The 15,067-nt window shown below is 39.7% G+C and overlaps 1 protein-coding gene across 1 annotated transcript; it reads left to right on the top strand.

The window, feature by feature from the left end:
- Positions 1–5,402: 5,402 nt before the first annotated feature.
- POMP (proteasome maturation protein) lies at positions 5,403–14,863 on the top strand. The gene is made up of 6 exons (XM_032677990.1): positions 5,403–5,472; positions 6,856–6,953; positions 7,808–7,868; positions 9,929–10,030; positions 12,702–12,795; positions 14,348–14,863. The coding sequence occupies exons 1-6, from the start codon at positions 5,470–5,472 to the stop codon at positions 14,413–14,415; spliced, it is 426 nt and encodes a 141-aa protein (XP_032533881.1). The 5' UTR covers positions 5,403–5,469; the 3' UTR covers positions 14,416–14,863.
- Positions 14,864–15,067: the final 204 nt, after the last annotated feature.

Genomic DNA, 15,067 nt, shown 5'->3' with positions numbered 1-15,067 from the left:
TAGGCGTAACTGGCTCACAACCTGAGGAGTTCAACACATAATTGCCTTCAGAGTTTTGAGTCTTAACTATTTCTAAGCCAGCCTCCACCATGCCCTCTGCATGCCTAATTCTTAATTAGCACATTGTGGTTGGATCAGAAACTTTGCCACGATTTCTTTTTTAAAATCACAGAAAATGCACATGGAAAAATTTTTCTGTTGATAGTGTCTTAAAGGGAAAAGAAAAATTATTTTTAGTGATGCCTATATTTTTGCTGTAAATGCCTATTTTCTGTGCAAAATGCCAACTTTTCAGTTTGGTGATTATGGGTTCATTTATTGTATGCAGCTGTAAGAGGAAATTAATGTGACTTCTGATTATCTTGCTGCTTAATGGATATGGTTATGAGTCAGAGCAGTCTCGGACTCCCCTTTTGCTGCTAGGCATTTTGGCAAACTCTTGGGTGATTTTTTTTTTTTTTTTCCCTGCACAGTAGCAGGAATGGGAAGTAATGTTCCATTCAACTCTTTCAGCTGTGACTACTATTAATTATATTCAAGGTTTCCTTAGGAAGACACTCTTACAGGAAATGTGCTCTTAGTCTCACCTATATGTGCAGAGTGGTTATGCCTCTGGGAGGCAAATCGCTTCAGGCTAAGGTGAAAGACAAAAATGTTTTCCTGTGAATTCTCGTGAGGGGCCTGGTTTCAGATCTCAACTGTCAGGTCCTGACTACATGAACACTGGCTAGGTTAAACACTGGACTCAGGCTGCAGGATTAGTTTAAGATTAATATTGTCCAAAGGAGGCAATATAGTTTACTGATTCTTCCATTAATAGGGAAATATGCCTACCAGCATTCCACCAAGTACTGCCCATGTAGCTTCAGCTGTTGTATATACCTTACTTTTTATCTTTCGACCTTGTATTTTTCATAATTCTCAGCATTATGGGTGAAGAGAAAAAGTACTCAGAACCAGCCACGAGCATCAGAGCGAGGACGAGTAGAGGCGGCTGGCGAGCGCCGAGGAAGGCAGGCGCGGGGTGTTTGGATACTGAGCACCCCCTAGTGACCGGCTCTCCCAGCGCAGCCTCCTGCTTTTCTGAGTCTGCACAAAGACCGCAGACGAATCCGGATTCGCAGAATACGAACAACGGATTAGTACAAAGAAAGTAGTCCTAGACTCACAAGAGCACTGACAAGCTAAAAAATAAGTCATCACTTCAAGATAACAAGGACTCTTTTTTAATCCAACCACTTTGTTTGACTTACCAAAAGAGGAACCGAAGACACTTCTACAGATATACCAGCTTTTTACTTAAAACTTGCTAGTGACTTATTAATCAAATAATGGATTGTCAGTATTATTTCCCCACTAGATGCTACAGCACGTTAAAAAAAGTTTACATTTCATAGAGAGATACCAATGTACTCTTTTTGGTCATCTGTTGGACTGCTTGCTACTTTTGAATCATGGGGATGGGGAAGTTTTGATCCAAGAAAATCCTATGAACTGTAGAGTTTTCTGGTAAACAAACAGAAAAAAACCAATCTACTTCGACAATATGTGGGATTCTTTTTTTTTCTTTTTTTTTTCTTTTTTTTTTTTTTTTTTTTTTTTTATCCCTGCAACAGTAACTTTTTTTCTAAATACTTTCACCAGCTTCAGGAAAGGGTGGGTTAGAGTCAGGGGTTTCCTGAGGCTTTTCAGAACACGGTTTTAATGTAGCCCTGTGTTCAGAAGAGCCCCTAGAGAGTCTTGTTTTGGAACACTCTGACGCCTACACGTTATTATCTTTGCTACATTTTGCAGTTTTGTGTGAAATTTATTTTTAATCTTTAACAAAACATGTCCCTGTTTATCTTAAATTCAGAAAAGGTTTAATAATGTAAAACAAAATAACTTTTTAAATAATTAAATTTACAATGAATGCCAAAACATAAAAGTATAAAGCAAGTTAACAAGAAAGGACTTAAAGATCAAAGGAAATGTGTTTATTTGATTTGATTAAAAACAAATAAAAAGTACTTTCACTTTAACAAGTTATAACTGGCTGTTGACAGAAACCAGTGAAAGAGTTTCCCAGTCCCACAGGATAAAGGTTTTTTTCTGATAGAGGTTCACGTACTCAGAACAGATTGCCCACTGATATGTTAAAGGAATTAGATTTTGAAAAGTGACAAAGCTGCATCAATATTAAAAAAACATGGATACAAAGGCAAGTTTCTTTGGAGAACATACTCCTTTTGCTACCATTAAATAGCACTGGTGGTATAAATCAATAGGTATTTCTATATTTCATCCCTCTACACACAACAGAGCTCTGGGGATGGTAGAGGTAAAATGTACCACTTAATTTAGTAGAAAGGCAGGATATATTAGCTCAAAACCTATTTTAACATAGCAGTAGAGTTCCCAGAAGAAAGCTGGCTTCTGTAGATCTCCTCTTCCATAGGCAGGAGAGGCAGGTATGGGGTGGCCTTTGCCCCACTTGCCTCTGTCAGGACAAGTTTTGAATCCACTGGGTAAATCTCTTCCAGAGGCTTCAATGATAAATGTACAGACCTCATATGAAATAACGCCATGCTGGGATCCAGGCAAGAGAGAGCTAAGTAACTGGAACAGGAATATACTTTAAGTCAGGCTGTCTAAAACTTTGTTTAATGAGGTTTTTTGTTTGTTAATACCAATGAAACTACTAAAAGAGCAGTTGAAAGAGTATGGTTTTTTAAAAAAGAGTAAACACTTTCCTCATTGCTGTAAGATAAAAAAATCCATAGTCTAAGGATTGTTTGAAACCTCAGTGAAGTCCCCCCAACTAAACCAAAACAACCAGATCTGACGTTCCAAAATGCTGTGGTAAAAAAAAAATCCAGAAAATATTTGAAACTGTCATACATTTCAGACCTTCTCTACATAAAACGATGAAAAGAAATTCTTTAAAAAAATAATGATTTGGAGGTTATCTTTCAAGGCAACACATGAAATTCTTCATCTTAAATGTACAGAAGTAACCATTTTAGAGGAGCTAAGTAGTTATTTTCACACTAAAATTAGAGTGTCCACATACTCTTTTAAGAATGTTCACAGAAAAGAATGGCCTCTATAGCAATTGCAGTTACTACATCTCACTTTCTACCCTGTTACCATCAGCCTGGAAGATGCCTTCAGGTAGACTATCCAGATCTGCAGCCAGCAACAGTCCTGGCAGGGTGCTGCGTGCTGGGGCCGCTGTGCCTGGTGCAATGCCTGCAGGCTCCTGTCTGCACTCTGGTCAGCCTGGTGCTGGTAGCAGCCTTGAAATCACCTTGCACCACCGAGGGCAGCCATGCCTTCTGCTTTGGAGCAGTTGAAGAGCTCATCGCTCACCATGGGTTCTCGCTTCTGATCAAAGCTTTGGTCAGCCCAACAGTTGCTCATATAACTCAGATTAACTTGCAGTGGGGCTGCAGAGAGGAATCCAATCACTCACTGCTGAGATGCTCACTGTAAGGTCATTAAAACAAAGTTGCTTGTGAAAGAAATCAAGCCTTGCTCCAATTCAAAATACTTGGTAATCTGATGAGAAAAATATGTGTGTGATTTGTGTTTATGTCTGGAAGTTTTCCCTAGTGTGAAAGCCTTTAAAGGAAAACCAGTTCTTTCTTGCAATGTATGTTCTTTTATGTTATGCAGCCTAGACTGTGGATTGCAGTGATGTCAAAAATGTACATGAACTGATTGCATCCTGTCTGTGTCCTGCAAGAATGACTTTGAAAGTTAGATGTTTCATCTCTACAGTCATATCCTGATCAACAAACTCAGTCAATAAATAAATACATTTAGTGACAAACCTAGCTTTTTCTGTAAGCTGCAGTTAAACAGGAACTTGATTTGTTTTTTGTATTCACATCTATTCTATAATAATGAATCCAGCACCACAATAACCAAATACCCATTATAATTACAAGATCAGAGAAACCTTTGTGGTACTCATTTTCCTAAAAATGATTTAAAAAGACCCAGTCCTCCATTCTCATTCTTTTGAAGTCTTTGCTTTAAACCTAAGACCTAAGTACAAAGGGCCAGAACTGTGGTTGAGAATGTGGGGTTTTTTCAAGAGGTGGATGGATTTTGCCCAAGAAAGAGGAAAACAAAATATAAAGTGTATAAATTTTTCAGCTTTTATTTCCAAATCTGAGTGCCATATATAAAATTCATATTTAAATATTGTGTTTCTGTGCAAGATGTGGTGCTTAAATGCCTCATACAAAATTTGTAGCATCAGGGTAATTTGGCACAAAATCTTAAAGGGTTTTATGAACTACAGGTCTCAGAAGAAATACGTGAAATAGATATCCCAGACACGCATCTTTCAAAGTTCTTCAAGTGCAAGCTAATACTAATTCCGTTACTGTACAGTTACTGTGGCTATTAATACCTGCCTACTAACACAGCAGATTATATCCATCATTCTCAAAACTCATTTCCAGAGATTAACCTGCTTCAGGCCCATCCCTGTTGGTCACTGACAGAAGACCAGGGTCCCAAGGGCTGTCTCAGGTCTCTGCCAGAGCAGTGCACCCCGACACCTCATATGCACCCAGCGCTGCCTGGGAAGGCTGCATGGCCGGCCCAGCAACGAGGCTGTGTTTACCTCTGGAAGCGTCATGGCCTGGTTTTACTGCCTCAGGCTGTCAGCACTGTGATGCTGTTGGTGTCATCTAAGCAGCTTCTGCTGCCTGTGGTCCAGCGGGAGGGGATGGGTTTGACCAAGAAAAGCTCTCCATACCAGACACAACAACACAGCCACCCTGGTCTACCATGGGAAGGTGTTAGTCAGCTCCAGCTCCTGCCTGGAGCCAGGGCGGTACTGAGACAGTTGTTTTGCTGGCATGTGGGAACAGCCTGGAGTTTTAGCCTGGAGATGAGGAAACTCAGAGGTGACCTTATCACTCTCTACAGCTACCTGAAAGGAGACTGTAGTGAGGTGGGGGCTGGTCTCTTCTCCCCGGCAACTAGGACAAGAGGAAATGGCCTCAAGTTGTGCTGGGGGAGGTTCAGGTTGGACGTTAGGAGGAATCTTTTCACAGAAAGTGTGATTAAACATTGGAATAGTCTGCCCAGGGAAGTGGTGGAGTCACCATCCCTGGAGGTGTTAAAGGAAAGACTGGACGTAGCGCCATGGTCTAGTTGACAGGCTGGTGTTCGGTCATAGGTTGGAGTCGATGACCTCAGAGGTCTTTTCCAACCTGAACTGATTCTGTGAACAATGCGCTCGGTCGACGACCAACAACCTCGCGTGTAGGAAGGCCATTGCCAAGGACGTCACAGGGCTGGGAACGAGCCGCCGAGGGCAGCGGAGGCCAGGCGGGCACCAGCTCTCAGCCCCGCCCCTCGGCCGCGCTCGGCCCCGCCCGCCCTGCGCCGTGACGCCATGCGCCGTGGGCGGGGCGGAAGTGAGCGGGCGGCGGCGGCGGAAGTGGTGGCGCGCGTTGGGGGCTCAAGATGGTGAGTGCGGGCAGGGGCCGCGGGGTCGGGGGCTTGCGCTGGAGTGGAGTGGGCCGGACCGCTCTGCCTTCCCCTGCCTTGCCCCCCCCCTTTCCCCTCCCCTTCTCCTTCCTCTCCCCTTTCGGTGTCCTCGGTGGCGGCGGGGCCGTGCTGAGTCATGGGGGCTCGGCGCGGCCATGGCGGGCTCCCTCATGGGCGCGAAGGGCGCGTGGCGGCTGTGGATAAAACCCTTCTTCTGGGAGTGGGGCGGGACGAGGAGCCCCGGTGGTCTCCGGCCTCCCGCAGTCTGGGGGAGGGAGGTCATGGCTCGGCCCTCCGCGGTGGGCAGCGGTGGTGGGACCACTTAAGACAGGCTGGGCACTGTTGGGACTCTACAGTGTTGCTTTTGAGGAGTATGTAGTGATTTTTCTCCTTGCATTTGACTTTAACTTTGATTTTCCCTTGTCGAGTCCCCTAGGTACTGTATCTCTTTAATGCTTTCACTTAACAGCAGTCTCAGAAAAGTCTGGTCAGTGTTGAGTGTGCCAGTTGTATCTGTAAAACAGATATTTTAGGGCTGTCTTATAGCTCTGATGTCAATGGAAGCTAGTGCTTAGTACAAAAGACCTTAACTATAAGCATGATTTTTCTGTTGGATCTGACAGTGCTTCCGGAGAAAACTCCTGCACTGAACAGCTCATTACTGTCACCTTCCAGAATTTATTCTGCATTGGCGGATTGGTGGAGCAATTTGCGTGAACAATCCTAAAATCACTTCAGTAAAATCGTGTAGGTTAGCTTGAAATTAGTGCTCTGGGTTAATGTGGCTTTACTTAGTAAATGTGTGGACTTCTGGTGTTCTGCTACAAATTGCTATTTTTCCTTTGTTCTTTCAGCTAACTGGCATACTGGATTGCCTAAGTACACCTTGTCCTCTTTATGGCAGCCTCAAACCATGGCTAAAATCAATTAAATCTTACTTGACTACATCAGTATTGCAGTACATGAAGGAATGCTCAGACATGTTCCTTTCTGTCCTGTCAGCTCTCAGGACCTGCCATCCTCCTTTCCATCCCTGCAGCTCAGGGTGGGAACGAACAGGGGGTAATTGTAGTTTCAGCTGTTTCAACCAGATCCAAAAAATCTGTTATTGGGATCTTTAACTCTTACCAGACTCCCTGAAAAAATTCTAATTTAGTGTAGGGTTTGTGTTTTGGTGTTTTGAGGTTTTTTTTGTTTTGTTTTGCCTTTTTTTTTTTTTGTTTTTAAGAGACTCAAAAGACTAAGGCTTCCAGGACTACTTTAAGAAGTCTTTGAGCACTTTATTTCATTTGCCTGGCCTAATGGCCCGTACAAAAGGGGTCTGGTTGTGTTAAAGTAATCCTCACTTTTTTCTTGTTCCAGAATTCCAGAGGCACTGCTTCTCTGTTGAAGGATAGTATCCCACTTACTGAGTTTTCAGCTTCAGGGCCATTTGAAGGTCCCGATCTTCTGCGCAGAGGGTACGCTCTACTTTTACTTGTTGAATTGTGTCACAGACAATGATGAACATCAGATATAGGAAGAAAGTATGTGTTAATGTTGGCTTTTTAAAAAAGTTTCTTGCAAGGTGTGTCACAAAAGCTATAGCCTAAAGTCCACATATTTAATCAAATTCTCTTTCAAGCATGGATTTTCTGTGAAATCTCATTTCAAGAAGTAGCTGCTTTTAGTATACATGGATGTAAGTCTGTCTTAGCACTGTGGGAAACGGTTTAGTTTCAGCATTGGTATGAAATGTAGAAGTAATATAGTCAAAAGAATGGGTTTGGGGTTTGCCATTTTATGTAAGTGCCAAACTATTTAGATTGGTTATTTGTGTCTTGGATAATGAATCTGAAATAAGCTCATGGAGTTTTAAATGTCAGTAATACAGCTGAGTGGTGGGGGAGATATGTACAATATTCCATTGTAAAAGCTTGGAGAGTTTAAAATAAGATATAGAGTAGCTTGGAGATAAGTACATCCATTATGTTTTAATTTGTTAATATTTTTTCTATTTCTGGATGGAATCAAGGAAGAAACACTATCATTCTGTTTTGTCAAGCATAAAGGAACAAGAGTGCCTGAAATCAAAGTTCTTTTTCTTCAGATAGTGCTCTAGTTATAGGTCTTATTTGCTGCTTCACTATTAAGCTTTTTTTTGTTTTTTGTAGTTCAGGCTGTGCTAATTGCTGATTGTGTATCTCTGTGGGGTGGTGTTTGTATCTGACATTAGTTTGGGAATGCAATTTAAAAAAAAAGTCCCAATTAATTTGCAGTTAATTTTTTTACTTCTTTTGTTTGTTTGTTTGTTTGTTTGTTTGTTTGTTTTTAGTTTTACAAGTGTGAAAAGTGAATTGTTGCCCAGTCACCCACTGGAGTTGACAGAAAAGAATGTAAGTATAACATCAAAAGTAGCCATCTTCGCTCTTGGCTAATTATGAAGTTTAAATTCAAAATGCGGTAACCTGCGGTTACTGCTTGTGCAGTAACAAGTAATGAATAGTCTTGTCTTTTAACAGAATAAAGATATTCAAAACAGTAACATATTTTTTATACAAATAATGTTTTGGGCAAATTTATTTAATGTTAACCTCATACTTATGACTCTCTCCAAGTGTATAAACAGGCTTCCAAGTAGGGATTTGTGTGCTAAGGTTTAGTCATCTAAAAGTTATTGAGTTAGTTGTGTATGCAATCTCTATAGGTAGGTGAGAGACCCACCTGACACCTCTGGAAGGCTGATCCTCCCATTTTATCTGTAGGTTTACTTTATCTTTACTGTATCTTTATTTTCAGACTTTCAGTCTCATGTATTTTTTAATAAATTACTTGGTCCCAATCTAGACATTTTACACATACAGTCTGTCATAAGTGTGTGTGGTCTTGTCTGGCTTAGTCATCACTTGTGGACCATTAGGAGTGGCCTGTAGAAGCTAAAACCAGACAACTTGACAGCTAATTGAGCTGAATGTCCTCTCTAGTGCCTCTTTTGTCAGCAGAGAAGATACGATGTATCCAATCTATCAAAATATCGTGAAGAAGGATCTAGTGTTCCAAACTGCTAAGTTAAGCAGCATGACAAGGTCTGGCTGTAATGTCTAATATATTCTAATTTTAACCAGTGTTAGTGTTGCCTTGTGTTACAAGGATGATGTTATTGTGACTCCAATTTTATGAGCTTATTTATAAATACTATTAATGTTTCAGAGCTATTTGTCAGTTGATTTTTTTTTTTAAAACTTCTATAACCTAGTTTTTAACTCTGTTCTTGCTATATAAAACCTACATAATTAAAAGATCACAGGCTAGAGAGACAAAAATGCATAGAAATAATTAAAACAGGCAATGCGATCCCCTAAGAAGTATGCGAATCTTCTAAATTGTTTCTCCCACATTTTGTTTGGTTAGTTTTTCTGTAAGCTTATGGCCAATTTATCTAAGAATTATTTTCATGAATGGGAAAAGACTTACCTTAGCCTGAGATAGCCATGGTTGTTTTTACTGCCATAAGTGTTACAAAGGTTATTCAGGTAGCACTAGTAGAAACTCATAGTTCCTGCTATCAAGAGATCCTTACCCTCATAAAATAAAAGAAATGGAAAAATAATGTGACCAGAATTATAAGTTTGGGCTGAGGAATATAATCAATATTTTCTGCTGATTTTTGAAAAACACTCAATATATGCTGTTATGAAGAAAATGCTTGTTGTACCTTTTGGCTTGCGTTTTCCTGTTGGTTTTTGAGATCTCTTCTCATATGTGGCTCGATGTTTTCTTCTAATAGGCTTTTGTCATGGTGACTGAGTACAGGTTTCAGAATAAGAGATTTGTATTTTTTGGGTTATTCAAGCTTAAGCTTAACATTAAGTATAACTTCTGTGAACTTCAATATTCATGAGCTGGCGCTTTTTCTTTAAAAGACCCTCTACTGAATAGATTTTCTTTGTCTGATTGATCAGTCTTAGAGCAGTTGGTAAAATTATGAGCTTTCATTTGCTTTTCAGAGTCATACACAGTATAAGTGGTGCTCCGTCTTCCTACTTGATCAGAAAAGAAGTATATCAAGTATTTTCAAGTAGTCTTTGATGGCTGACAATGACATCAATTGTGGATTTTAAGTTTGTGATCTTTAAACCGGACTTAGCTTCCTATTCATGCAGAAATATGGTAGTAAAGTAGTGCAAAACTATGCCACTTGGTGGTGTTACATGTTCTGATTATGAAAAATAACATAATAAGATTGATACTATTAATTTGGAATAAAATCCAGCAAAAAGCAATTTTAGTTTCATAAAGCAAATCTTACTGCATCACTGTCTTTCCCATACGTTTGAGATATGATGGTTTCACTGAATTTTTACATACAGATTTAGTAAGCAGGTCACAAATCTCTTCTATGGCTGTACTTGAAAGTAACTTTTTCTAAAATAAAAATGAATGTTGTTTGTGACAGTTCCAGTTAAATCAAGATAAAACAAACTTTGCCACACTGAGAAATATTCAAGGAATCCATGCACCTTTAAAGCTGCAGATGGAATTCAGAGCAGTGAAACAGGTAAGCATTTTTATCCAAGGTAATAACTTAAACTACTTGAAAAATGCTTCTTTCGGAACATGCTTTCGTAGAGACATCTTTCTTAGAGATACTTTATATTTCCAAAAGAAATTAATTCACTGGACTGCAATTAATAGTTTTCAGAAGAGTCAATATGCTAAAGCTTTTCAGCGTTATTGGTTATTTGGTGAAGTGGTAACTCTTCTAGCTTTTCTGTGCACTAGCTTCCTGTCAGCCTTCAAGAGGAAAGCAGGAGGAACTGAGTAATAATTTCTAAAATTAATACTCTCTTCTGTGGAAGTGTATGGCCTTCATGGGAAGGAATCTCTGCACCTATAAGGAAAAGAGACTTGGAGGTCTGAAGCAGATAGTGATTTGGGAGGGGATATAGAGGTAATGTGAAACCTGAAACAGAGAATTTGCTATGTGCTTATTGTTCCGCAACCTTTGTTGTAAGATCAAGGGAGGTCTACAGGGAGTGAAGTTCAAAGGTTTTAAGTCTGAATTGAGAAGCTGAGTCTGTCTCCTTTTCCTTATTTTCTCCTAGGATGGAGAGTAGCTGGAGAGAGGCTGACTTTATCCCTTAGGAAACACAGAAAGTTCATTGGTCTTAGTAAACTTTTTTGGCTTGTGGAAGGTTGTCAAGCTATTAAGAGTTGGTTTTCCAAGTGTATTAGAGCAATTTTGTACTCCCAGTGATCAGGTGCTACTGAACCACAGTGAGCTGCATTAAACTTGGCAGAAGTTACTAACTAGTCCCAGTGATGTGAAAGTCAGATGGGACTATGAAAACATCTCTGGATCTCAGCTGTGCTGTCTTGTGAGGAAAAGTCTTTTCCCTAACTTAGGTTTGCACATTGTAGAGAATGAGGGAGGTGAGGATATCCTGCTAGTGTGTTTCCACAGATATTTTGGGGGATGGGTGGGGGAAATATGGTGATTAGAAGGCTTTCCACTTCCAGATTCATATTGGGTATATGAGTACTCTTGTGGTTTAATTTCACTTCAAGATATTTACTGGAATAGTGTATTTGCACTTCTGGCAGTTGTACCAGTTGTGATTATGGAAATCTTGGACTTATTTTATGTGTAGAGATACGATAATTTTATGGTTGAAAAGTATGTTCATAGCATAACTGAAGTATCTCTAGTAGCATTGAATGCAATTTTAAGTACAGATATGCCCTTCTCAGAATACTTAGGTTCTAAATGCTGTGTGTGCCACTTTAATTTTTTTTTTTGTAATTCTGTGCATGGAGAGTACAGAAGACTATTGAAAGTAACTGGGAGTGGACTTGAAGCTTAAGAATTGGTGGGGATCAGGGAAATAATTATGATTTAGATTAATTGCAAAGCGGGTTATGTTTAAATGTGAAAATCAGTATAGGTCTTTCACTTGCATTCCTCACTTGTGTCAGAGATGTAGTTTCCAAATTCTGCAGCTGTAAAACTCCAGCCCCAGGAGCTGCCGGCTCATGGGATTGGCTATGAGTTTTACTTTAATATATAGATACAGAGTCCTTTAATACCTCGAGATAGCATCAAGATAATAAGCCACGGGCTTGTTCCCATGGAATTTCTTTATTAATTTAAAGGGATAAATAAGGGGATTTGGTCAAAGTTCAAAAGGACACCACACAAGCTAGACAAAATGTTTTACACAATACTGACTCAGCATATACTATTAATCCACAGCACTTAAATCAAAATGCAGTAAATCAATTCCACAACACTTAAATCAAGATCCAATCCCTCTATCCTCCTAAGCATCAAGAAAGAAGCAAAGAAAGAGGAGCAGAGGGATCAAGAAGAGAGAAGGAGAAAGAGGGAGAGACAGATTATATAGCTACCTCCAAAGCCTCGTAGAAGACCAGTTCTTGCATGTCCAATGGCAGGGCCACGACACAAGGCAAACACATGCCCTTGGTTTTATCTGCTCTGATCCCTATGGCCAGCCCTTCCAGCTGGGGATTTCCAGCTGGGGATTTCAGGTCAGGGTAAGGGATGGTGTCCTCACTGTCCCTGCCAATCTGAGCTGGCCCAGGGGCTCCAGGATGTGTGGTGTTAGAGTTTTCCCGGGCTGTTTGTGACTGGCAGCTACTCCGAGGCTTCCCCATGTAGGCTCCAGGGGCTGCCATGAGGGATATGACACAGCACCACCCTTCCTCCTATGAGGTTTGACCCATCGCTTCCCCCTCCACGCACGCACACGCATGCACACACTCCACAAGTTCTGACCTAATAACTGTTCTGGTGTCCAGCAGCAGTATACATCAATTGCCCAATACTGACCACAGGGTGTGGATGTGTTTGTTGCAGTGAGCCTCCCCAGCTTAATGTGAGAGGAGCTTTACAGAAGAGAAGGAAACTACGTCTTTTTTTTTTAAAGCAAAGTATTTGCTCTACTAGCTCTTTTTCACTGCAGTGAAAGCTAAAAATCTTTTGAAAGGCAGCTGTTTTCCAACAGAGAGATAAACAACAGAAGATGGTGGTGTTTAGATAGGTTTTGCTGTCTATATGTGCCAGTAGTTCTCTTATTTCAGCATTGTTTTTAAAGAAAGTGACTGCCTCTTGATTTTCCTCAGTCGCTTCAGACTGAGAAGTCCAAATATGAACCCTTTCAATTTCAGACTTGCAGAAAATTGAACTTTTGCTTGAATTCTTCTTACAGGTCCAGCGTCTCCCATTTCTTCACAGTTCAAACATGGCATTGGATACTCTGAGGGGAAATGATGAATGCATTGGTTTTGAGGATATCCTTAATGGTAAATACATTCTGGTTTTAGTGTTATGGAAACATTTAAAGATAAAGTGTGGGAGCTGTCAAGTTATTTGCCTCTATGGAACAAGAAAATTAAACTTACAAATACAAAGAACAGAATTAATTCCTAAAAGCAAAGAAGCACCGGGGAAGGAGAAATAAGTGTGCTTCAGCTGCTAATTGTGTTACTTCGAACTACTGTGTAAGCCAGTATTTGCTTGTAGGCTGGGTATCTAAAGGAGTAGAAGATTATACACTTATGTTGTATGCCTGTTTCCTCAGAAACTTTTAACTACTTGTGCAGGTTTTGAGGAGCAGAGGTTACAAATATACAAAGTTTTTGTAAGTTGTGTATTTAAAAAGAAAGAAAGGCTAAAGGGGAGATATGGAACTAATGAACCAGAGCCTTCCACAAATTAACGCAGTAGGTTGCAGTTGTGTGGTTCTCTGCTGACTGTCAGTATGTGTGAAAGAGAATAAACCTGGAAAAATGGGTTTTAAACAAATTATTTCTTTCTAACTGGTACTTACGGACACGGAAGAAGGGAGAGAGTATTTTGACATATGATTGGAGAATGAAAATAGTTGGGGACATACGAAACTGGAAATAATAAAGAATAAATAGGAATCTAGAGGCATGAAGTAAAATTCTGAGATGGATATACAGGGATCAAGGGAAGGAATCCCAGGCTACTGTGGTTCAGTGGGGGAAGAGTACTGTCGAACATAATTTATAGGAAGTTGGTTATTTACCATTGCTCACAACAAGCTGTTAGATGCTTATAGAATGCTGACAAGTGGGTTACAAGTGTTTTTGGTAAGGCTCTACTTATCAACTGAGACTAGATTAGGTGTTTTTGTCTCTGGAGGAATTAGAGGCATTAATATGTCTTATTTATGGAAGGAAAACACTCTGATACACCCATAAAGAATGTGGTATTTCTTCTGAATTGCAGTCATAACCTGTCTTCTGGTCTTGATTTTTTTTTTTTTTTTTTTTAAATATGGAAATGAAGTTCATACTATCAGTATTGGTCTCTCTTGTGTTCTCTGTACAGTCCTTGATAACCTTTGAGTACAGTGGCTAATGTTAACCATACTCTACAGAATGGAGGGAATATTTAAGGGTATAGAATTTCTGTGAAACTAGGCAGTTGAGTGGAGAAGAGAAACCATGAATATATCCCAGCTAACAGAAGGGAGGACTGTGAGCTCCTATTGCACAGAGAAGTTGTATTGGAAAGAGGTATAGGGCAACTATGGAGAAAAGCTTCAATCAGACCTGTTTTCTTAAACACAAAACTTGATCAGCCTTGAGATTCAGGCTACAGGAGTCTGTGCTTATGTAGAAATGGTTGGTTTTGCTTGAAGAATATATGTGTCTTTATGATGATATATATATTTGTTATCTGATCAGTGCTTTGGATAGAGACTTATGAGTTACAGAGCTGCATTGCGCAACACTGTCAAAAATCAGTCAAGCAACTGTTGCACTAAACGTTATAAAATGTTTTTATTTAGTAAAAGCCTCATGCTGTCAACTTTTCTTTTTTCAGATCCTTCACAGAGTGAGGTTATGGGAGAACCACACATGATGATGGAGTACAAGCTTGGTTTATTGTAACAAAATATACTCCACAAAAATGTTTTGTGTGTGTCTTTCTACTGCAGATCTAAATACACGATACTAAATTGACACTAACAGTGTTAAACAGTCCTACAGTTATCATTTGCCTTCCTTGATGAAAAGGCACATTAAATGTTTAAAGTCTATAAATTGTTCTGTGCTTGTCAATCAAGTAAATGTCCTGTACCTAGGTAGTTTAAATGTCTTTTCATACACTGCTCAGGACAATAGCTTCTTAAATATGGAAATGCTATATATGTACACAAGAAATCCAAAAATACCCATGCATTTGAAAACTGACTGCTGTAGGTTAATGCATTTAATGGCTGTTCTCGTGGAAGAACTTAAGAGGGAAAGGAAGGTATTTTCCATTGAGTAACATTTTGTTCATGAAAATGTCCATACACTTTTTAAACTATTGAATAAAAGTTTGCTATAAATGCTCTTGCGTTCCAAAATATATTTAATCATTAATCAAGCATCTCTTACCCATGACACAAACAGTGTCATTCCTTTTTATTGCAATATCTTTAAAGACCTTTAACATCTGCACTGCCAATGTAATCCTGCTACATACGTTTTATCCCATTCTTGACAGTTGTTTATGAGGGAGCTGTTAAGCCTTTGTGTAGAATTGGAAGTATTGCTG

This window comes from Chiroxiphia lanceolata, chromosome 2 (genome assembly GCF_009829145.1).
Source record: "Chiroxiphia lanceolata isolate bChiLan1 chromosome 2, bChiLan1.pri, whole genome shotgun sequence".
In the NCBI taxonomy this organism is placed as follows: Eukaryota; Metazoa; Chordata; class Aves; order Passeriformes; family Pipridae; genus Chiroxiphia; species Chiroxiphia lanceolata.
Note: the sequence above shows the minus strand (reverse complement) of the source record. Positions and strands in the feature narration are given on the sequence as shown.

What these genes read in the sequence shown, in the direction of transcription:
- POMP (XM_032677990.1), top strand. An exon ending in TGGAGTTGACAGAAAAGAAT is followed by an intron (nt 7,869 to 9,928) that starts GTAAGTATAACA and finishes TGTTTGTGACAG; the next exon opens with TTCCAGTTAAATCAAGATAA. An exon ending in AATTCAGAGCAGTGAAACAG is followed by an intron (nt 10,031 to 12,701) that starts GTAAGCATTTTT and finishes TTCTTCTTACAG; the next exon opens with GTCCAGCGTCTCCCATTTCT.